Source organism: Camarhynchus parvulus, chromosome Z (genome assembly GCF_901933205.1).
Source record: "Camarhynchus parvulus chromosome Z, STF_HiC, whole genome shotgun sequence".
NCBI lineage: Eukaryota > Metazoa > Chordata > Aves > Passeriformes > Thraupidae > Camarhynchus > Camarhynchus parvulus.
Genome location: NC_044601.1, coordinates 38446328 through 38469809, shown reverse-complemented (window position 1 = coordinate 38469809; position 23482 = coordinate 38446328). Strand labels below are relative to the sequence as shown.

Genomic DNA, 23482 nt, shown 5'->3' with positions numbered 1-23482 from the left:
TCTTTATTTTAAAATGCTATGAGTATTGTAGTAGAGGGTGGATTTGTGATTTTGCCTGTTTTCATATAGTATTTATATATGTCTAAACTGAAAAATGTAATGATGATATTTAGAAGCATACTGTCACAATACTTAACTATATTCTGTGTAAAATCGCTCTTGAAACTTCTCATAATCTCAGCTAAAATTATGTTTACCAAAATTGGAAATGTCCAAAACCTTCACTAACAATGGATAAATATAAATTTATATAATTTTAGAATATAGGGAAGTGAAACTGGTTTTAGACATTTTTAATCATAGCTGATTAGGTGTTTTAGATTTTAACATAAAGCTCTCTAGCCTCAGGAGAACTTTCAGACAAAATGGTCTTGCTTTAGATTTCATATGTAAGAAAAAAAGTCATTAAATACAAAAAAGCTCTAAAAAATGCATTTTAAATTAGCTGCAAAGGATGGTTCTTTTGCCTGTTGAGCTTACAAAAATACCCTCTTTTAAAAAAGAAATTAAATTACCCATTTTATCTTTGCCTCATGATTCTGTAATGTAAGTTTATATGTGAGTACTGTTTTTACTGCATTAGAGAATGAGGAAATAAATACAGTTTCCCAATTCCTGTTGTTTCTTTCTGGATCTCAAAAAGCCAATAGACAGAAGTTATTAAATTAGTTTTTTACTAAGATTTCATACAGATCTGGTCTCTCCAACATGAGTCCATGCAGGCATGACCATTATAGCTTTCCAGTCCTTGAATAGATAGGCAGCCTGGAATGTTTTCACTTCTAGTGAAACAATATAGTATACTTGTACAGCATACAGCCAGTCTTTTGTTCTTACAATTTTCCCTGAACCCTCATGAGTATTTTTCAAAAGGAAAAGTTTGTATTAATTTTCAGTTTCCTGGTATGCATACTGATAATAAGATGTACTCTCTGCAATCTAAGTATTTACAAACACAAAAAAGTATTTGGTTTGTTTTTTAATTGTGAATCCTCATATCAATTTTTTTTATATTTTCTTCTCTTTAAGAAGCATTCTTTTCTGATTAATGGTAGTGGTATTAGTGGCATTTGTATACCACAATGCACCTGTTTTAAAAATGGGGTTTATATTTTGTTGTTCAGTGAGTGTCAGACCCCAATACTGAAATAGAGAGTTTGAAACTAATAGGGTTAAAGGGACTTGTACTGTCTGTATTGTGTATATATTATACCTACATTGCTTATACATTGTTTTTTTCCCCCTAGTATTAGCAATCTGCTTTTGTACTTTGACATAGAGATTTCCCTTGTGAATTTTGTCACAGAAAAAAGAGAATCATCAATATCGCAGTTAAACTTGACTTTCAAAGCTAATAGTATCTCATTTGGGGGCTGAAATTTAATAAATTTTCTTTGATTCTGTTTGAGTTTTTAAACATCAAACAATGAATTGGCCAGGGTGCAGTAAAATATTTAGATCTATTGACTACGGTTCAGAAGGGTAGAAGGCAAAACACTGGTGGTTTGATGTTGATAAATTCTTAGTACCTTAATCCACATTAATGTTTTCTTTTATCTGTGTGTATACTGGCAGCAAAGACACCAAAAAGTTGCTGTGCATATAAGCTATAAAAATGTAAATCAGGTGTGTGCGTGTATGTGTGCGTGTGTGCATGTGTGTGTATTTAAAGCAATGTATTTTGTTATCTTCAGCAAGGTTAACATCTGATCAGAATTACACATGCTGACAGAACACTCTAGAGAGTATGTTTGTTCCACAGGACTGTGTATCCTGAACCTAGTGCACTATGTGTGCAAAAAATGTGTAGAGGACCTTTCCTGTTATAAAAATTGCATCATAGTGCATATGTTTGGCAGCCACAGGTATTGACAGGAATTCTTTAAGTCAACTTGGGAAATGTAGGGCTCCCTATTCCCACAGAACAGAGGAACGAATAAAATAAAATCTCTTCTTCTTTGTATCAGTAGATTTGCACATGCTTCTTTCAATCAGAGCAGATTTCAAAGGCTCTGCTATTATTTGAAATCTGTTCACTCATAATCAACATTTTACAAGAATTTAATTTTGTAAGTGGTTACAGAAAAGTAATCTGGGATTTAAATGAATAGATTTATGTTTTAATTCATGTTCAGTGCATTCTTGTGGGCAAGGCAGCCTCTAAAAAACCATGATATTTATTAAAATAATACTTAGGAAATCTATTGATTTATATGTATTTAGAATATATCCAGAATATGTTTTAGGATATATTCAGTATACGTTTTAGTATTAGACTGCGTATTAGGTCATTAGAACAGTAATTTTTTTTTTTGCAGTACTCACTATTGCTACTCAACAGATGCAGTGTATGCAAAATGAATGGATTTAATCTATTCGTTTGTACTAACGTATATTTGTATGTGTGTCTATCCGTTTGTATTACAATATAATCTGACTACTGGGATCTCCAGGAGGCGGACATTGTAAATTTTGTACTAAACAGAATGAAAAATGGGTGTGTGGCATCATATGGCGTGTTGAGCATAACTGGTGTGGCAGTGGAAGGCGCGCGTTAAATCCGCGCGGCGGCCCGTCCGCGCTGGCAGACGGACGCACGGACATGTTGCGATGGGCAGGGCAGCGCGGCGCTTCCTTCTCGGAGCGCTCCGGCATTCCCGAGGACAAAAGCGCGGGCGGCGCTGCCGCGCGCGGCCGGCAGGTGGCACTGCGACACCAACGGCGCGCGGGTCGCCGGGCGGGCGCGCGCGGCCAGGGGCGGCCTGCGCTTTGTGCCGAGCCGAGAAACCGCGCCAAAGGCACGGACCCCGCGCAGGGCCCCGAGTGCCTCCCGCTCCCAGTCCGCAAAAAGCAGCAGCTATTTTTTCCTCCCATTCCCCACCCCCCCCCCCGCCGATTAATTGGAAAGTTACAGGTTAGTTAGTTTTGCTTTATTTGTGGATTATTCATTTAATTTTGACTTTTGACTGAGTTGTTTCCAAATGAACCTTATTCTGGAGGACTGATACCAGAGTAGACAGAACTCACATGCCAGCTTCTTATTGATGTGATCACATGAACTTTTTAATTTCACAGTTCATGTTTGCTTAAGTCAGAAGTACAATTACGGTACAACACTACAATTACTGTTTCTTTTCTTATGAGGTTTTTGCAGGCGACAGATCTGTGAAATATATACGCCAGCTGGGCTACAGAGCCCTTGGTGTCTTTTCTTCTCATTTCAGACCAGGGGAAGATGCTTTTTCTTCTTAACATTCTCTCCCAGCACTCTGAATTAGAGATTTATTTGCAACGAAAAATCAATTAGTCCTAAATTTATTCATGGATTTCAGGTCCAGCGATCAATGCAAGTCCACTCAGTGGGCTCAAGGGGACCCAGTTCATCCCAGTTAATGTGTCTGAAGGGGAATTACCATTGATGCTGTTTTTTTCCCTTTAGGTCAGAGATCAGGCCTTGCTGCTGTGTACTGCAGCAGCCACGAATGACTTCACCCTGGAGCTACCCAAACTGCACCTGGAGACCTTTTCAGAGGAAGGGCTGAAGGGCAGGCCAGAGGCTGCAGCATTTCAGGTTAGAGTCTAAAATAATCCTGTTTCTTGTTTTCATTTTTGCAACTGAGAACAAGAAGCTAGACTGCTCTGAATGTGTGGAGAAGAAAATGCTTCAAAACTAATGTAGTCAACAGTTGAAAGAGAATATTTTCATATATACTGTTGGATGTGGTATTTCAGAGACAATGTGAACTTTTAATTTTGCTGGTATAATGTTAAATAACTGACAGGGATATGACCATGGAAAAACACAAATTCTATATTTGAAAATTAATATCACTCTATCCCACCCCCCTTTCTCTGCTTAATTTAAGCAAGACAAATAGAAATTAAAAAACGGGGGGGAGGGGAGGGGAGGAGTAAGATTTTTATCCTGCTACTTGGTCAGTATCAAGTTTTTTCATATTTCAGTTTTAGAATTAACAGTGATAACTCATAATTTAGAAGAAACTGCTATTTGGAATACTTAAGTACAGGAGCTGTTTTGTTTATGTAGATTTAAATATTTATGTGTTTCAAACTACTAATTTTATTAGGAGGAAAAGAAGAGAAATTAACTAAAAATGTCCACATCTTCAGATGTAAAAATAGATTCTGGGCAATGCCTCCTTATTGTTTCTAAGTTTGTTATGTCTTCTTCTCTACAAACTATGCCTTAGTCTTTATAGCTGTGCAGAATACATTATCGTTAAAAGCAGAATATTTTGTTTTCCCAGTGAGAGAACAAAAGGCAGAGTGAGTACATATTTCTTTCATTGTGCTCTTCTATCTGAATCAGAGAGAGTAAAGGTAGTCAAGTAAAGTGCAAGGATTTTAGGAAATGAAAATATTGCATGTGTATACTTTTCTGTAGTAACCTTTTAAAATTTTTTGTAGATTTTCAGTTCTAGATGCAGTATATAATTGCAGGAACAGTGTCACAAAACCAAACATTCAAGAAAGGCTAAACTGGAAATTTTTCACTGTTGCCCTTTTGCATGCATTTCTTTCAATATGAAAAATATTTAAATTATGTGTGTATTATTATGTTTCCATAATAAAGTAGTAATATGTAACACTGTGAGATTCCTATGCACCTTAGAAAGCACAGCTGTATGTCTCTGGCAGAGGGTAGGTTGCAAATGCTTCCCCATACAGTGATGATCACTTTTAAAGCCGCACAAAAAGCTCCACAGGTGCATCTTTACTCTTCTAATTTAGAAGTCTGTTTGGTGATACCTGCTTCTTTTTTTTTTGTCTCATCCCAACTTCCATACTTTTTTGACCTTCCAGTGATTGCAGAAGCATTTCCGAGATAGTCTATTCTGTCATTATTTCTAAGAATAGAAACAGAAGTATAAAAAGTTGCATTTCACATCTGAGCAGAGTACTGGTGCTATAGCTAACCCATAGTAATGTATGTGCTGCACAAGTAGTGCAGTGATGTAAACCTACTTTTTGTTTACCTGACAGCTTCAGTTACACTTGGTTACTCTGTGCATACACAAACAGCTCCACTTGTTCAGTTTATATCACTGTGAGGTTCCTTTTCTCTTTCCCTTTCTCCTTTTCCCTTTTACTTCTCTTCCTTTTGCTTCTCTCCCTATCTCTAGATACATAGTGCTTTTTTGATAACTTTCTAAGCACGCTGTAAAGATTTTCTTGTGAAATTTTCCTTTTATAGTTGGGAGTCAGCTAATTGATGTTAATTCCATGCAAAACTACATTAAGAGCAATCCTGTAATTTTGAATGAGGTAAACTGTGAGAAATCACTTTATGGACACTTCTCTTTAAAACCAGTGGAATTGTTTGCCTGGCTGTTCTCTAGAACTGCTGTAGTTAGTCTGTGTTAAGTAGGACTCGGTTAAAAGCCTTATTATCTACAAGTGTAGACATCAGAAGTTTTTTCCCAAGTTTAAATTTATTGGTATTTGATAGTATATTTTTTAAAATTGCATGAAAAATTAAGATCTTAAATTAGACAGTGTGATAGGGATGAAACACTGACTATTGTAACTGTTGAGTACTGACAGAATATGACATTGTCCTATTTTTATTATTCATGCATCCAGTTTGTAGTAGGTGGCTGAGATCAGTAATTAATTATATATCCATTGGTCTGAATGTATCGCTTCTTCATTGTATGGAAGTGGCATGTATCTTTTAAAAAACTGTACCGTCTAGTTTCAACCTTAAGGTAATGAAATGAAATTTTTGGAGACACCATTCTGTGTATCTTCTCCAAAGCCTGCACTTCATGGAATGGCTCTTAAATTGCAAAGTTATGTAGTAGGTTGGAATGTTAAGTTATTCAACAAGCATACCCTTGTACTAAGCATCTTCTAAAGCCCTATGCAAGTAGTGAAAGTATGACTTAATTTGTAGGCATTTCTTAAATTCTTGAGGACTGCAGGAGAATTACTCTAGTAGTTTGAAAACCTCACTTCAATTGGATAAAAAATGAAAAAGGTGTAATATCTCTAAGATTAAAATATAATTGCTATAGCTTTGAAAAAGTCTCACCTGATATTTAATTGCTGGGAAGAATGTTATGTCACAAAATTGTGCTATTTGTTATTTAAGTTTGAAAGTGGAAAATTGTCTGTTGTTTTCAAGCACCTGGAACACAGTGAACACAACATTTGAGGTGTGCTGTACTGGCCATGCCCTGATGTTCCTACTGGAGAGAAAAAGTGGAACCATATGTGACGCCTCCTATGAATACAGGATATAGGGTTCAACAGGCAACTAAAATGACATGGTATTGCTAATTCTAGTAGTCGTGCTTGGCAGATGACTATTTAACTTAACCAGTAGAGGTTATCAGCTCTTTATAAAATACAAAGTTCAATTGTGTTACATCTTTAGAATGAGGATAAAGTTACTTAATAATCTTAACACTCTTCTTTTTTGGCTCACAGAAGAAGTGGGCATTCAGAAAACTAATTCTGAATTGTCTCAACTACTTTTACATCGAAAATGTAATTTATACTGTTGCCAAGCATTATTACCTAAAGACAATTCATAAATCCCCCAAATAAATCCAACGAGATTTAAATATTTATGTATAAATAATTAAGTTTAGGTTTCTTCTGTTTGGAGAGGTAGACACAGAAGGGTAGAAACTGGTACAAAAGAAACTTCTTGAAGCAAATTTAGGTACTTCAGACACATATGTTAATGTTGTGTTTTAAAGTAATTATAGTTGATTTCTGCTGAAATGACTTCTTAATATTTATCAGCATGATCCAACCCATCTGAAGACATGATTTCTAGTTATGAGATACTTCTGAGATACTAGTTGAACGCAGAAAAGAAATGGGGAAAGGATCTGGGAATGCTGGTTGACAGTGGCTTCACACAAGCCAGCAGTGCCAGTGGCATCCTGGCCTGGATTAGCAACAGTGTGGCCAGCAGAGCCAGGGCAGGGATTGTCCCCCTGTACTTAGCACTGGTGGAGGCCACACGTCAAGTGCTATGTCCAGTTCTGGACCCCTTCCTCACTCACTAAAGGACAGACATTGAGAGGCTGGAGTATGTCCAGAGAAGGGCAACAGAGCTGGAGAACGGTCTGGAGCACAAGTCCTGTGAGGAGTGGCTGAAGGAGCTGGTGTTGTGTCGCTTGGGGAGAAAGAGGCTCATGGGATACCTGTCCTGATTTAAAGGACAGGTGTCTGTCAAGGAAGGTGGGAACCTTGCTTGGAATGGAAAATGTAACCCCCTTCCCTCCAGATTATTGCAACTTTGAAATTACGGGGCTTTCAGGCAAAGATATAGGAAAAGGAATAACAGTTCTTTATTACTGTATGTGTATGTGTATAACAAGACAAACCAACAGCAGCAGCTCGGCACCGACACCAAGCAGAGCCCAGACCCGGTCCCCGCCCTCTCTCGGCCGCAGGCGCCTTCCCCGCCGGTGCAGTTCTGCTCGCAGCCAGCAGGGGCGCTGCTGGCTCCCGGCGGGCAGGGCGGGTGCGGTGACTCCCCGCGGCTGCAGGGGGCGCTGTGGCGCGAGCCCGGCCACTTCCCTCATGTGGGCAGTGGTGGGCAGGCCGGCGGAACGGGACTTCCTTTACAAACCCCCAGTGACAGCCGAGCCCAGTGCCCCTCTGGATGGCAAAATGGACTGCAGCAGGACCCTTGGAGAAGCCAGCTGGAACAGCAGAGGCAGCCAGTGGCCACACCTAGGGTGGCCACCAAAGACTCCAAAACAAAGACTCCAGAGCTGTGGCCTGAACTGCAGAAGCTCTGGCAAACATGGGGTGTCAGGTTAAGGTGCAGCAAAAAACCCAAAGCAGCGGCAGAAAACAGCAGGGCTGGGCAGTGGCAGGCAGGTTGCTGCAGGCAGCTGCTACAAGCCTCCAGGAAAGTCTCCCTCCAGGAAAGGATTGGGTCCCCTTCCCAGTGAGGTCGGGTGTTGGAAAGCTCCCAGTTCAACAGCTGCTCTTGCAAGTGGACGCTTACCCATGAAAAGGAGATATAGTGAAAGACAAAAGGTCTGCAGTGGCAGCGAATCCTCTGGCCTAACAGCCCAGCACAGAAATTGTATGCTCAGGAGGGAGAGAGTGGGAGCGAGGCATGGGCCCAGCCCCTCACCCCCAGCCAAAATCTTGTGGTATCTCTGCACTTCCAAGAGAAAGCCCCTCAGCTAAGAGGCAGCAGCAAACTGCACCCTTCCCTCTCCTCTTCCTCCCAGCCACATCCTTTGTGTCTTAACTATTCTCATTAAAATACCTTAGGCAACAAATAGGAGAAAATTTCATGAGAGAAATAAAAAAAAACCAAAAAGTCCTAACCTCCAACAACTCATTGTTCTCCACAGCTACCTGAAAGGAGGTTGTAGTCAGGTTGTAGTCGGTCTCTTCTCCCAGGCAACTAGCAACAGGACAAGAGGACATAGGCTCCAACTGTGCCTGTGGAGTTTCATGTTGGACATCAGGAAGGTGGTAAGGCATTGGAATGGACTTACCAGGAATATGGTGGAATTGCCATCTTTGGAGGTGTTCAAGGAACAGCTGGATGTGGGACTTGGTGCTATGGTTTGTTGGTGTGGTGGTGTTCAGTCAAGGGTTCCTGATCTTGGAGGCCTTTTCCAGCAATAACAATTCTGTGATTCTCTCCTCCAGGTGGGTTTGAGATGGTTAAGTTTTCACTTTGTCTTGCCTCTGTTTTTGTCTCTCTCTGCCACCTGCTCTCTGCTGCCTGTCCTTGTGTCCTCTCTGCACACTCCCCACTGCACACATGCCCTCCTGGCTATGCACTTGCTGCTGTGTGCACACTGACCACATGCACCCACTCTTGCTTTCCCTCTCCCTGCATGCCTGCTCTCTCTGCACTGCGGATTCTGGAGCTTTCCTTCACTCAGTCTCTGTGTGCTACACTGCCTGGGTCTCGCTCTCTCTTCTGCTTCCTGTGCCTCTTTCCCACTCTACCTTGCTTGTTCTGAATCAGTCTTTCTGTCCCTCCTGTCCCTCTGCCCCATCTTGTTTCCTCTATTTTCAGCATGTATCCATCCATTCATGCAGGTTTAGGAAGTCAGTGTGGGATTTATATGTACTTCTTTGCCATTCTTAGGTGTTTTGAGATTATTTAAAATGAAAAGTGCAGCAGTAAAATGAAGGCTTATAGTTTTAGAAGTAATATAGTCAAGTACTGACATATATTCAGTGTTAGCATATAATCATTATAAATTTACGAAGAAGTAGGTTTTTTCCATTTATGCATTCATGCATGATTTAGTCATACATTATATAATTGTGCTGTACGTCCACTGTTTCTAAGTAATTGGACAAACATAAATGTAGTTTTAGGAGCTTCCTAATTTGTATTTATTTTCACTTGTTTATTAATTTTAGATTTATGCTTGATAGATTAGATGGTGAAAGATGTGCATAATTCTGCTGATAATTTTCCTCAAAATAATAAACACTTTCTCATTTCTGTATTCACTTGTTAATAAAAAAATTTTTACCAAATTGAGGAAGCAAGTGATTTCAGAGGTAACATTATAATTCTGTCATCAGATCTTATCCTGTGCATAGGGCTTGTCTTTCAAACATAAATCAGTTCTGGTCAGAGGACTTAATGAGATGAATTAATCGTAGAGCAGCTGCTTAAAAACAGTATTACTAGTATTTTAAATCTTGCACTTCTGTTTTAAAGTTTTTTTCTTTTATTAATGTGGCTGTTAAAAAGAAAATGGTCTTAATACTTCAGGAAGAAGAAATGGTTTCTAGAGTTTTAAAGATGTGTCATGCACACTCTTGTAGTGTTTTATTTTTACTTTCATTTATTACTTTTATTTTTACACTGTTTCACCAGAGAAGGAACTATCAATTGAATTATGGAGGCCCGAATGCTGCCTCCTCTGGTATCAGACTGCTGTTTCTTGTCAGGTAAAACTGGGTCTTCATTGTCCAGGAGTTTAGCGACTGGTGTCAGCTGGGCTGCCCTCCCACCTCCAAAAGGACTAATTTTTTCATATGCCCTCCAAAAGGACTACTTTCATACCTAGTGTCAAAATGTGGTGCTTCTGGACTGACCACAAGCCTGTCTAAAATATACTATTTAAAGAGAAAAGTGATTCTTTATTATGTTATTGCTACTTTACACTTTCATTTTGAGTTGAAATACTCATAAATAAGTAAATGTTTCAAAAGCATCAGAGTGGGGCAACACTTCTTGCAAACCCAAATGCATTGCTGTCATCAGTCTCTCGATATAAAGTTGGTGTAGGACTTCAGCAATGATTGACAGCCAAGTAAAGTCTGAATAACCAGACTGAAGAGATGTAAAGTGGAGAACTCTAATTTAATCTTCATGAAAGAGTTCAGCTGGTATTTGGGGTCATGTCTCTGGATGTGTTGTATCATGCTGCTAAATATTTGGAAGCCATTTTACCATAATTCTGTATAATTACTTTAAAACATAAGATTAATGTATATTAGGAAAATACTGTTTAATATGTTAAAAAATGAGATATCTTCTAAATGCCAGTGATGTTGGAAATTTGCCTTCTATAATTTGAATTTCACACTGTTTCTCCTTTCCACCACTTAACTGCTCAACTTCGTTTCCTCTTCACAGCATTTCTGTTAGCAGTCTTTTTTTCCTCTCCCATACAGGCCCTCTCTCCTTCCCTTTTTTCTCTGCTCCTTATCATTAGCCTCTTTCCCTCACTTTTTCAGTCACCCTTGCACTTTTTTATTTCTTCAGTTGCCTGTCTTCATCCTACTAAATTAGGACAGATTATATGAAGAACCTTCTCAGAGGGTGTTGGAGTCAGCTGGAAAACTCTTGCACTCCAGCCCTGCTAAGTCTTGGCCTTAGGGACCATAGATATCAAAGTCAATGTCTGTAATCACCAATTCATCAATTACTGAAAACTCTCTTTGTGCCTGTGACACTGCTAACTCTTGTCCAGCCCCTTTTGTAAGCACTATCAGTTTTGTAAAAACTTTGCAGCTAAGATGATGATTATCTTAATTATCTTGAATGCCAAAGTTAGTATATAATCATTTAACCTTTCAGTAACCTTTCTCAATGGAAACTTTACTTTTTTGGCCTTATCAAGCAATCATGTAGCTGTCTGTCTTTATCAACTTAGACTTTTTCATATATTTATAGACTTATTCATATATTTATGTGTGTTGCATTTGGGTGATGTCTTAGGAATGACCTGTGCTCATATGCAAGAAAGCTCTTTAAGAACTGTGTAAAATACAACCTTAATTAACTAAGTTTATTTAGTTAGTTTTGCTTCTGCTTGTAATCCTGGGATTTTTTTTCACCTGGCTACCAGGTTGCTGCATGTTGTAGCTGGAGGCATCTTTCCTGTTTGCTACTCACTGTCCTTTCATGAGAAAAATTACTCAAGAGTCATGGTGATCCTAATATGTAGCCAAAGCTGCCTCAGTCAATAGAGCAGACTCCTAATAGCTGTAATTGAAAAAAAAAGCATTGTTTAATCACAGATTATATCAAATATAGTTCTCATAACACCTTGTTAGCCAGATATTTTTACTTCAGAAATCCTGTCTTTCTGAACTGCATGTGTTTGTCTGTGCACAGCATCTTCAGAAAAGGAGTAGTTTTCACAAATAGCAACAGTGTAAATTTGTGACTATTTTTTAGAGAGTGTGTACTGTGTACCATTGCAATGCAGACAAGTCCATTAAAAAGCATAGATATTTAATTGTTGGTTATCATGTGGGTTACAAATTAAATTCATGAAGTGAAGACCATGAATGATTGAAATTGTCTGGAGTCTTACATTTTTTGTACTGGGTCTTTTAATTTCAAAAACTAAAAAAATGCTGAGCAACTGAGCTTAAGCAATAGAACTTAATAAGACAATAGACTATATTACACAAATGTTTAAGTAGCAGAAACAGAATCAGACTATTTTCTATTCTTATATTAAAAAAACCCTTCTTTCTGAAATGCTGAGACTTTTGTTTAGTCTTTTTTTTTTTGCTTAACTGCTTAGTAGTCTGTTATTATAGAACATGTCTCCTTGTTACTCTTATCAATTGCTTACAGAGGAAGAAGAAATTATTAAATATTGCACTATATTAGTATAAGAATTTTTTAATGGAATCACGGGAGACATTGCTGCCCAGATACTACATTTTGGTGGACCTTGTAGTTAAAGACCTGGGAGAGGAAGGGTTATCTACAACTTGAGTGAGTTTATTATGGCTTAGTGATTTGCTGATTGATTTCATTTGCTGTCAGTTAAGGCTCTCTTAATGTCAAGCTTTCTTTGCATAATGCCTTGAAATAAAGACTGATGAAGATTTTTCAGATTGATGCTGCTTATATAAACTGACCCTGATTTGCCCTTCTGCATGACAATATAAGTGACAGCAGTTAGACAAAAATACAGTAGTGAGTATGCAACTTAAGGATTAAGAAAAATACAGTAAACCTTTCAGAATATAAAACCAGGCATAAAAAACAGGCTGTTCTCTTATTTCCACATTTATCATGTAATGAAGAAGTAGACTGGGGTAGCATTCCAAATGCTATACAACTGAGGTGAAATTTGAAGACAGTAAGTTTTGCAAGGATTGAAAGTTAAGGTATTTTGTTTTACCAGATTGTAACAATTGGTGACTAATTAATTTTGGTGGGGGGTTTTGTTGAGAATTTTGGTGGTGTTTTGTTGTTAGTGGGGTTTGGTTTTTGGTTTGTTTTTTTTTTTTTTTTTGGTAGAAAGGGTTGTATAAATTTCGGGTTATAAATCCACGTATGTTATTACCTGAAAATTTTATTTTTTACATTGTTATTTTGTGGGAATCATAGCAAGTTATTTTGAAGCTGTTGTCTTGATTTTTCATCTGCTGAATTGATTGCTTGTCTGGTGACATGTGTTGGTAGTATCCTAGGATCACAAACTCCAACATTATATTGGACTGTGAAAAGCACAAATTCTTGGATTCATAATATCTATGCTATAGGTGTCCAGGACTGCGGGGGGTGGCCGCGCCCCCCCCGAGCAAAAGAACAGACCGCCGCCACACGCCCGGGGGGCGGCGGCCGGGGGCGGGCGGGCAGGGGCGGGGGGCGGGCGGGGCGGCGCGCGCGCGCGAGGGCGGAGGGCCGGCCCCCCAAGGGGGGGGGGGTGGGGGCGGCGAGCGCGCGCGCGGAGGGAGCAAACGCGGGCGAGGAGGGAGGGGGCTGGTGCCCCCCCCCCCCCCCCCTTTTAAAAGGAGAGGCCGCGGCAGCCGTCGGCCGGCCCCGCGCGTGGGTTTGCTGCCAGAGGCGGAGAAGGAAGGGCGCCCCCCCCCGCAGAGGTGGAGGCGACCCCCCCCCTCAAAAAAAACGCAGACGAATGAGAGAGAGGCAGCAGGCACCCTCTGCGGGAACAGGTCGGGTTTATTCAGGAGGGTAACAGGAGGCAACTGTCAGGGAGGGATACAGAGGATGTCTGCCAAGGAGAGCAGGGCGCAGCCTGCTTAAGTACCCAAGGGGGTGGTACTGAAGGGTACAGTGTTGATTGGATAATCATATAGATGGGCAGAGCATGAGACTACTAGATTCTCTCGGGAGGAGGGACCTGGGTGGGGCTAGGTCCAGGGAACCAGTCACGGCCCTGCCAGAGAAGAACCCTCTGGAAACAGGGCCGAACTGGAGGAAAGACGGACAGGGTGAAAGGGGGCGGCTAACAAGGTAAAGGGTACAACGATTGGCTTTAACAGAGGGAGAGAGGGAGACTGGCAGCTGGGGCTTGATCGCCCAGGGGAGGAACCAACAGGGGACAGAACCATCAAAATTAACTGGGAGGGGGGGTAGAACATACCAAATGGGGTACAAAAAACTGAACCCGTACAATATAACTTAACATAAAATGTGCGCACCGCAACATCTCCCCCTTTTTTACACAAAAAGGAAAGGAGGGAGGTGCGGTAAAACTCAAAAACTTAAAACCTTAAAAACTTCAAAGTCCCACAGCAGTCTTTAGCTGACCGTCGGCAGTTCAAGGGCAAGAGGTGGAGGAGGAGGAGGCAGTCCCAGGAACGGTGGGTCCATTGGGAACAGCAAGTCTGCATTTGGAGGCGGCAGGGCTTGCATCTCCATATATTCGGCCGGGTCTGCATCTGAGTCTGATCTCTGGCTGCTTACAGCTGCTCGATTCACAGATATAGCTGCTGAGGTAGACTTGGTTATTATAGTTTTGATGATCACCCAGAAGATAAGGAAACCGAAAATTATTAGGGCGATTATAAAGATGTCTTTTAAGATGGAGCTCAACCACCCCGAGGCACCCCATCCGGGCAAAGGGGTGGTCTTTCCCAGGGTGGAGAGAGCTGCCAAAACAAAATCAAAACTTGATAAAACAATGGTTCTGTCTCTAGAGGTTACTGCAGATCCAAATCAAGGAAAAAGGGGCTGGCCTTTTTCCGCCGCCGCCAGCTTGCTACTGCCACTTGAGCCGGAGTGCTCGGTGTTTTTGAGCATCGTGGAAGGTAGGGCCGCACAAACTTAGATGGAACCCACCGGAGACCTGAGGGGGTGGACCCACGCGTATCCCCTCCCCAGGTCACCAGGTCGTACGGCCCCTCCACCTTCCACGTCTCCGGGTCCCTGACCAGTACCGGAGGTTTTTTCTTAAGCTTGAGATCCTCATGGAAACCAAAATGTCTTATAATGGGGGGGTCGAAATTATCAAAAGAACAGTTAAGAAAATTTAAAGTGAAAAGCGCCCGCGCGAGTCTGGACTGTGGGGACTCCACCTTCATCGCTTGGCTTTGGTGGTCTAAGATTTTCTTCAAGCTCTGGTGGGTCCGCTCCACGATCGCTTGGCCAGTGGGGGAGTGGGGGATGCCGGTGGTATGTTCCACACCCCATTGTTGCAGGAACTCCCGGAGCTCCTTGGAGCGGTACGCCGGCCCATTATCTGATTTGATTGCCTTGGGGATGCCCAACACCGAGAAAGCCTGGATGAGATGTTTGCGGACATCCGAGGCTTTCTCGCCTGTGTGGGCCGAGGCGTAGACGGCACTGGAAAAGGTGTCGACGGACACATGCACGTATTTAAGACGACCGAATTGCGCGACATGTGTCACGTCGACTTGCCACAGCTCGCAGCTAGATAAGCCGCGAGGGTTGACTCCAGTGGGCAGCGAGGGGAGCTGGTCCCGTTGGCATTGGGGACATGTCGCCACAATTGCCCTGGCTTGCTCGCGGGAGATGTTAAACTGACGGACAAGGCCTGGGGCATTCTGGTGATGGAGCTGATGGCTGATTTTGGCCTGGCGGAACACGTCGGGGAGCGGCGCCATCTGCACCGGGGCCGCAAGGGCATCGGCCCTGCGGTTACCCTCGGCTATAAAGCCGGGCAGATCTGTGTGGGACCTTACATGCATGACATAGTAAGGTTGCTCTCGGTGGGAGATCAGCTGAACAAGTCTCGAGAGCAACTGAAAAAGGGCCAAATTCCGAACTTCCTGTAGGACTGCGTGCTCTGCTCTTGATGTCACACCTGCCACATAAGCCGAATCGGTAATCAGATTGAACGGGGTCTCCTTAAATCTTTCGAATGCCCTAACGACTGCATCCAACTCAGCAATTTGAGGTGATCCTTCGACCTCTTGAATGTCTGACTCCCACTGCTGGGTTTGAGGGTCCTTCCAAGTCACTACGGACTTGTGGGATCCTCCGGATGCGTCAGTGAAAATGGTTAGGGCTTTAAGGGGGACACGACTTTGGACAGATTTTAATGACAATTTGAACTGGACGCTTTTGTTGAAAATTGGATGGGCCGGACAGCCCACCTCAATGCGCCCTGTGTAACTATCAAGAGCGAACTGAAGGCTCTCATTGGTCCTCAGGAGTTCGTTAAACATCCTAATTTGGAATTTCCCATCTTTCAACTCAATGGGAATGTGAATGCATGTAAAGTCCACACCAGCCAGCTCCCTGATCCGAGATCTTGCTTTCCGGATCAGTTCCGCTATCAGCTCCTGTGGCGTAGTGATTCTTTTGGATCGATGATGGCTGAGGAACACCCACTCTATTATTAAGAGGGGGTCACTCAAGCCGCGATCCTTCCTCCCTTTGCCTCCTGATGGTTTGGGGGCCTCAGGGCGCTTGTCCCACTGGAAGATCATACCGTGTAGATGTGGCAGCTTGCCTAAGATAATAAAGCAGAAAGGCAATTCAGGGCGGCAACGGTGGGCTTGCCTAGTGGATAACATTCCCTGAATCTTTTCCAGTGCCTTCTCAGCCTCGGGGGTGAGTATCTTAGGAGAACTAAGCTCCTCTCCCCCTTCCAATAATTTGAAAAGGGGGGCCAGGTCCTCGGTGGTGATCCCCAGCCAAGACCTCACCCAGTTCAAAGATCCACACAGTTGGTGGACATCCGCCAAGGTCTTAATATGACATTTTATAGCCAATTTCTGCGGCACAATGGTCCGCTTATGAATTTCGAGGCCGAGGTACTTCCAAGGCGGCATCCTTTGAATCTTGTCGCCCTGGAGTTCGAACCCTGCAGCAATTAACGCACGGTTACACGCCAAGGACGTGGCTCAGGAGGTCGTCATTGGGGGCACAAACCAGCACATCGTCCATATAATGGTAGATATAGACGTTATCAAATTGGTCCCGAACTGGAGACAGCAAGGAAGAGACGTACCACTGGCAGATGGCTGGGCTGTTCTTCATTCCTTGTGGAAGTACTGTCCAGTGGTATCTCTTCCTTGGGGCTTCACGGTTCAAGGTGGGCACCGTGGAAGGCAAAAGCGCGGGGCATCGTCGGGGTGCAGAGGAATTTGGAAGAAGCAATCTTTTATGTCAATTACAGCCAAATTCCAATTTTGGGGTAGCATCGCGGGGACGGCATCCCTGGTTGAAGAGATCCCATATCTTCTATAATTTCGTTGATTTTTCTGAGGTCGTGAAGGAGCCTCCACTTGTCTTTATTAGGTTTTTGATGACAAAGACTGGAGAGTTCCAGCAAGACGTGGACTCCGAAGGTGACCCTTGGCGGAGTTGCTCCTCCACGAGCTCATTGAGCGCTTTTAATTTCTGTTTGTTGAGCGGCCACTGCTCCACCCAGACTGGTTTATTTGACAGCCAATTCAGTTTTGGAGTGGGGGGCTCTTCAGTGGCCGCTACTGAAAAACCTGGGGGAGCCGGGAAGTCAATCTTGGCTCCCCACCACTGCTAAGGGTATCTCTTCCCCACAGGGGCTCCGTATAATCCAAAACGAATGGACGCACTTGAGCCAATTGTCCATTCGGCCCCATAATTTGAACGATGCTTTTTGATTGTTTAGCTAATTGGACACCCCTACACCGCGCCGCGTCCAGGCGCCGCTTTGCAAATCCCATTGTGACGGCCACTCCGAAGTGGGAATGATCGTCACATCTGCTCCAGTGTCGAAGGCCTCTGACCGTTATTTTTCTGTCCCAATTCTCATCGGCATGACAACCGGGGCCGCGAGACCCAATTGCCTCCACCCAAGCTGCCGTAGGTGGCTTTGATGTTTTTCCCTGACTCTCTCCCTTTCGAAGGAGGGGAGCCCGAGCCTCCTCTGGGTCATCGGGGTCCCACTCCCCATCTGGATGTAATCTATGAGGTCCACAGGGATTGCTTGGCTATTATGGTTCCTTCTGGGAGGAACAACGGAGGGTTAACACAATATAGTTCTAGATAGAAGTGGTCTCGGTCAGAGGCCGACAGTGCTGGCCAAATGTGTATGTCAGGTGGTGTATGTTTTGTGTCCCCAATGACGAGATACCTGTGGTCCAGACGGTCCCAGGTGTCTTCCTCATCATGCGGGCGGCAGACAAGCAAACAGGGTTCCGATCTCGCAGATGTAGTGCGCGAGTCAGTTTGAGTCTAAAAGGGGAACATAAAGAAGAAGTCGTCAATACAGGTTGGTGAGGTCTTTTTATAATAAAGGTCACGTCCGGTACAAGGTCAGAGCCAGTAGCATTAGGAAAGGTCTCAGCCTGTGATGGAAGCGGCTGGGCTGACGGGCGCGGGGACCCCTTACTTTCTCCCCCTGCTTGATGGTAATTGTTTTTCCCCCCCTAATTTATGTTTTCGCGAGCAGGGGGGAACTGCGCCCTCTTAGTTTTTTGAATCGACTGCCCTCCCCGGGCCTCCCCAATCTTTTATTCTTTTTAAATTCTTGGAATTCTGCCCTTAAAGGACAGTCCGGCATCCAATGTCCAGATTTGCCGCACAGGTGACAAGGCGACACTTCGCGGCGGCCGAGTCCTGGGGTGGTGGCGGGAAATGCTGCAGCATTTTGATCTTCGGTTCCCTCAGGGATGGAATCTAGGACAGCAGCTCTTCTCATAACTGGCTTTCCCGGTCCTGCACTGGCAATGAGCAGCGGTGCTTTTTGTTGGCAGGCGTCTAGCATGTCTTGAAGGGTCGGGGGGGTGCAACGGAAGGCCCAGCAGGATGGTTTTGCAGATGCTGTTGGCCCTCATCAACACTAGTTCTTTCACGAGAGGCCCCGCCCGGCTCCTCTAACACCTGCTGTTCTACTGCGCTGCGCACACGTTCTACAAATAAAGAAAAGGGCTCAGATTCATGTTGGAATATTTCAGTGTAGGATGGGAGGGACACCGCTTGGCGTAAGGCCAGAACGCCGCTCGGCGCGTTTTAGCTGACTTTCTCAAGATCTCAAAAGGGATCTCGGGCGGCTGCAACATGCCCATCTGACCACCTCCCCTCCCCAGCATGTGGTCCTTAGAAATTGTTTCCCCTTCACTATCTGTTGCTGTCATTGGGTCACCCCAGATGGCTGGCAACATTTCCACTACTCTCTCTTCCCCACCCTCTTTCCCATACAGACAGGTCTGTGGGATTCATCAGGCAGGCGAAGAGAGAGCGGAGGTCTGCTGGGGTGACGACTGTCTCGATGATGGTGGCCTTTAGAGCCCCCTAAAATATTCATTTTCCCTGCCAAATTCTTTTTGGGCTTTACATATCTCACCTAAGGTGTTATGTGGAATGGGACTCCATTGCGCGGGTTACTTGGCCATCCAAGCTAGGGAAATAGGACACAGGGGCTGCAGTGATGTCTTTGCAGCTTTCAGCTTCTGCTTCCCTCCACCCCCTCTGCTCCCTCCGGGCCTGCCAATGGAACGGGCTTTCCCTCGGTTCCCGATCGGGACCGTGGGAAAAATGGCCGTACCCGTGGAACCGGAATCGGGACCGTGGGAAACAGGAAGCTGGGGGGCGTGACTGATAGTGACGTCACTGTTAGGGGTGGGGCTACAGGGAGGACAGGGTTCCGCCTTCTGGGTGGTGTCATGGGGCGGTGCCGGAGGAGGAGCGGGATCTGGGGAGGAGCCGGACCTGAGGGAGGGTCCGGACACCACGTGGGAGGAGCGTGGAGGGGCGACAGTGACTGGGGTGGAGTCAGGGGGCCGGAAGGGGTTGGGGTTGGGGGAAAAGGGATTTTGGGAAGAAGGTAGGGTTTGGCGCCATGCTGCCATGTGCTCCCCACCATCTTGTGAGGTGGACCAGGCGCCATTTTGTGTGGTGGGGAGCTGACGCTGAGGGGTAAAGGGATTAGCGGGACTTGAAACTGGGAATGAAGGGGTTTGGAAAGAAGGGTTCGGGAGAGAGCCTGCAGCGATCCGGGCCCTTGGATCACTGCAGGGAGGGGGTCCCATTCCTTGAGAGGGGCCAGGGGAAGGGTGGACTCCCTGCCCGGTGCTGACGGGGGCTGCCTCCCTCAGGGGCTGGGATGGTCTAGGAACAGGGAGGGAGGGATAGAATCGAGGGTCAGGGGGAGCAGGAAAACTGGGGTTAACAGCTTTGCTTGTTGGATATTCTCTCCTCTCCTTTTCTTTCTTTTTCTCTAAGATTGTTTTAATTTGGGTGGCCCAATATAGAAGGGAGTTACGCTGGAAGCCTCCCCTCTTTTACTGACTGGTCCAATTTTTGCAGAACTTCTCGCCAAAATCTCAGGCTTTGGAAGCTTTCGCGGGAGGCATTTGGGAGGTGAGAGAAGATCCATTTTACTAAAGCTTTTACGTCTTTCTTACTAAACAACAACTCACTATTAACTAACAAACTGCGAACTTTAAGAACAGCCTCTCTCTGCGGGGTGGAAAGATGTGCACCCATCTTTCAGATCTTACACAACCACCCCGAAACCAACCAGCAGCACGACAAACGCGAACAGTAACAAAGCACGAAAACCGACAGCTTCGAAACCACCCACCAAGGGCACTGCAGTTGCCCAGAACCAGCTCATACACTAACAAGTGTGAGCTGTAGAAAATTCCCCTCCAGAAGGGGATAAAAAGCGGCGGGGGGGTAAAGGGGGGAACAGCTCATTCACAACAGTGTGAGCTGCGAAAGGGAAGGCACGAGGGGGATAAAGGGAGAGAGCCCACGACACCACCACCACCTGAGGGTTCAGAGAGGGGGGGGAGCGGGGGAGGGAGGAGGACCACTTTACCACCAAGCTTTCGGGAACTGAAATCTGCTGCCGGTGGAGCCTGCCGTCTGGATCTGCTCACGGTGCAGGGGCTTGATCCATCTCCCGGAGCGCAGTCTCTGGCACAGAGACCTGCTTCAACGGAGCGGGCGGGGAGACCAGTGGACTCCTCGAAGTCCGTCCGGGGTCCGGGTAGTCCAAGAAAAGGGATTCTTGAGCTCTTCAGGCCCCACGTTGGACGCCACGCCCTGCTGGTGTTCGGCCCCCGAATCCCAGCTAGCAAGGGGACAGCACACAGCCAGCAGTCCTCGGGGCAGCGGTCAGCGGCGTGGGCAGTAGCTCAGGGCGAGAGACGAGCCCAGCTGGACCGCAGCCTAAGGTAGCGCACCTCCCACGGCAGAGGTGGGAGGCTTCGCACCTTCACCCCGGAGGGAGGGAAATAAGGCCACCAGCCACGACGGCAGACGAATGAGAGAGAGGCAGCAGGCACCCTCTGCGGGAACAGGTCGGGTTTATTCAGGAGGGTAACAGGAGGCAACTGTCAGGGAGGGATACAGAGGATGTCTGCCAAGGAGAGCAGGGCGCAGCCTGCTTAAGTACCCAAGGGGGTGGTACTGAAGGGTACAGTGTTGATTGGATAATCATATAGATGGGCAGAGCATGAGACTACTAGATTCTCTCTCGGAGGAGGGACCTGGGTGGGGCTAGGTCCAGGGAACTAGTCACGGCCCTGCCAGAGAAGAACCCTCTGGAAACAGGGCCGAACTGGAGGAAAGACGGACAGGGTGAAAGGGGGCGGCTAACAAGGTAAAGGGTACAACGATTGGCTTTAACAGAGGGAGAGAGGGAGACTGGCAGCTGGGGCTTGATCGCCCAGGGGAGGAACCAACAGGGGACAGAACCATCAAAATTAACTGGGAGGGGGGGTAGAACATACCAAATGGGGTACAAAAAACTGAACCCGTACAATATAACTTAACATAAAATGTGCGCACCGCAACACAGGACTAATGTGATTTAAGGAGGGCACTCAATACTTGTCCATTGCAGTACCCAATTTCATTATATGATTTTAGAACTCTGCTTTCATTATGGTCTTGTCTCTCATTTTTGAACTCTGCCTGTTAAATGCAAAAAGGTGGTAAGAAATTAGGGGGTGAGGAGAGACTAGAGACAGCTGGAGAGTGCTCTAATTAATGGAAATAAGATGAATGTGTAACTATTGTGTAAACCTGAATAATAAGGATACACAGATTGCATGTTGGCAAGTTTACATGTAAAGGATTGGATCTTCTATGGTTTTTAAGAATATAATATCCATGGAATGATGAAAATTTGTTTATCCTCCTGGAATTTTGATAGAACTTGAGATTCCTCTGGATTGTTTCAACATCAGGATCTGTTTTGGTAAAAGGGCAGTTCTAAACTAAAGATCAGGAGAGAAAAATAATCCCTACCACCTGTGTGGGCAAACTTATGATGTACATTTAATGCCTGAAGACTATTTTAGTTTTGATTTTTCTCTGTTAAGTGGCAGATTGTTTGTTCTTTTCCACTACCAGCACCCATTGGTGGATCCTCGTCTTTCTCTTCATCTTAATTGAAAAATACTAAAGGGAAAAGATCTGCCATTGCCACAGTGTATAGTGCTAGATTTTCCCTCCATCCAGTTTTCCAATCTCAGATATTTTGGTTTTTGGTTAGTATTGTGCAAGTGAAAAATTACAAGTTGAAGTTTATATTCTCAAGTTTTTACACATGCTTGCAAAGACCACAGGACTGGGTTTTGAGCAAAGATTCCCCTACATGTCAAAATGTGATGTTTGCCTGGACCTTGGAAAAGGTCACTGTCCTAGATGCTCAATTTTTTCTGTCTTATTCCATATGAGACTTGCCGCAAATTTTACTCCTTTGGGAAATAGACTGTGGGATTGAATAAACCTTTTATGCCTAGAGGGCACATAGAATAGCAGTAAGCTGGTTGTCCCTGCTTAGAAACAGATTTGGCAGGGAAAAGGACAAAAAAAAATAAGAGTATAAGAAGCAGTGCTAAAATGTCTTCAGAAGTTTTCCCAGGCTTCACCATTGTAATTGACAGATGCTCTGAAAATAGTAGAAATCATCTATAGTTTCTGGAGTTTGTAAGCTATGGAAATGATTTCTGTTACCAACATTCATAGGCACACTTACTCATAAATTACCTAACTGCAAGTAGTGGCCCAACTGTGAGAAATGGATTAAGGAAATAGTGGTGAATTAACATCAGAAGTAGTTTGAAAAATGCTACTCTCTTGGGTCTTTTTAAGTTAGGATGGCCTAAGTTAATTTAGGCCTTTCAGTTAGGATCCGTGGATAAGAGCCATCTGCCTTTGTTTATCCACCATTAAGGTCGCCACTCAAGTACATGATACTGTGATGCCAGTCATTACCCAATTCAGTAGAAAGATTAGAAAGGGCCTTCTCAATCTCATTACAACACGCCATGACATGGGATGTTTTACTTCTGATTCTATTACTAAAGAATACTTTATGCTTTCTAGGCAAACTTACCTCAACATTGCCTATCCTTAGTTTTCTCCTTTCATAGTTGCTATAAGCATCCAGTTTTATAAACAGAATTGAGAAAGTCACTTTATCTCTTATGCTTCTAAGGAATTGGATCTAGCTGTTGACTCTTGGCAAGACCCGGGAAATGGCCATACTTGCCAGGCTCCCAGCCTAATAATCCAAATCACATTCTGCAGTCTTATCATAAGTTCCCACTTACTGAAAATGCACTTGGTGCATTTGCTGAAGACAAAGCAGAAAATCATGTCTTTAAAAAGCAGCTTTAACAGAGGGAGAGAGGGAGACTGGCAGCCGGGGCTTGATTGCCCAGGGGAGGAACCAACTAGGGACAGAACCATCAAAAATAACTGAGAGGGGGGGGTAGAACATACCAAATAGGGTACAAAAAACTGAACCCGTACAATATAACTTAATATAAAAATGTGCGCACCGCAACATCTCCCCTTTTTACACAAAAAGGAAGGGGG

At 44.4% G+C, this 23482-nt stretch overlaps 1 protein-coding gene across 1 annotated transcript in view; it reads left to right on the top strand.

Annotated features, from left to right (window-relative positions):
• CCDC171 (coiled-coil domain containing 171) overlaps positions 1 to 23482 on the top strand; it is a 182778-nt gene that overhangs the window by 110513 nt on the left and 48783 nt on the right. Inside the window, exon 23 of the mRNA XM_030969447.1 lies at positions 3440 to 3571. Within this exon, the coding sequence (XP_030825307.1) occupies positions 3440 to 3571 (132 nt within the window). The remainder of the gene's footprint in view (positions 1 to 3439; positions 3572 to 23482) is intronic.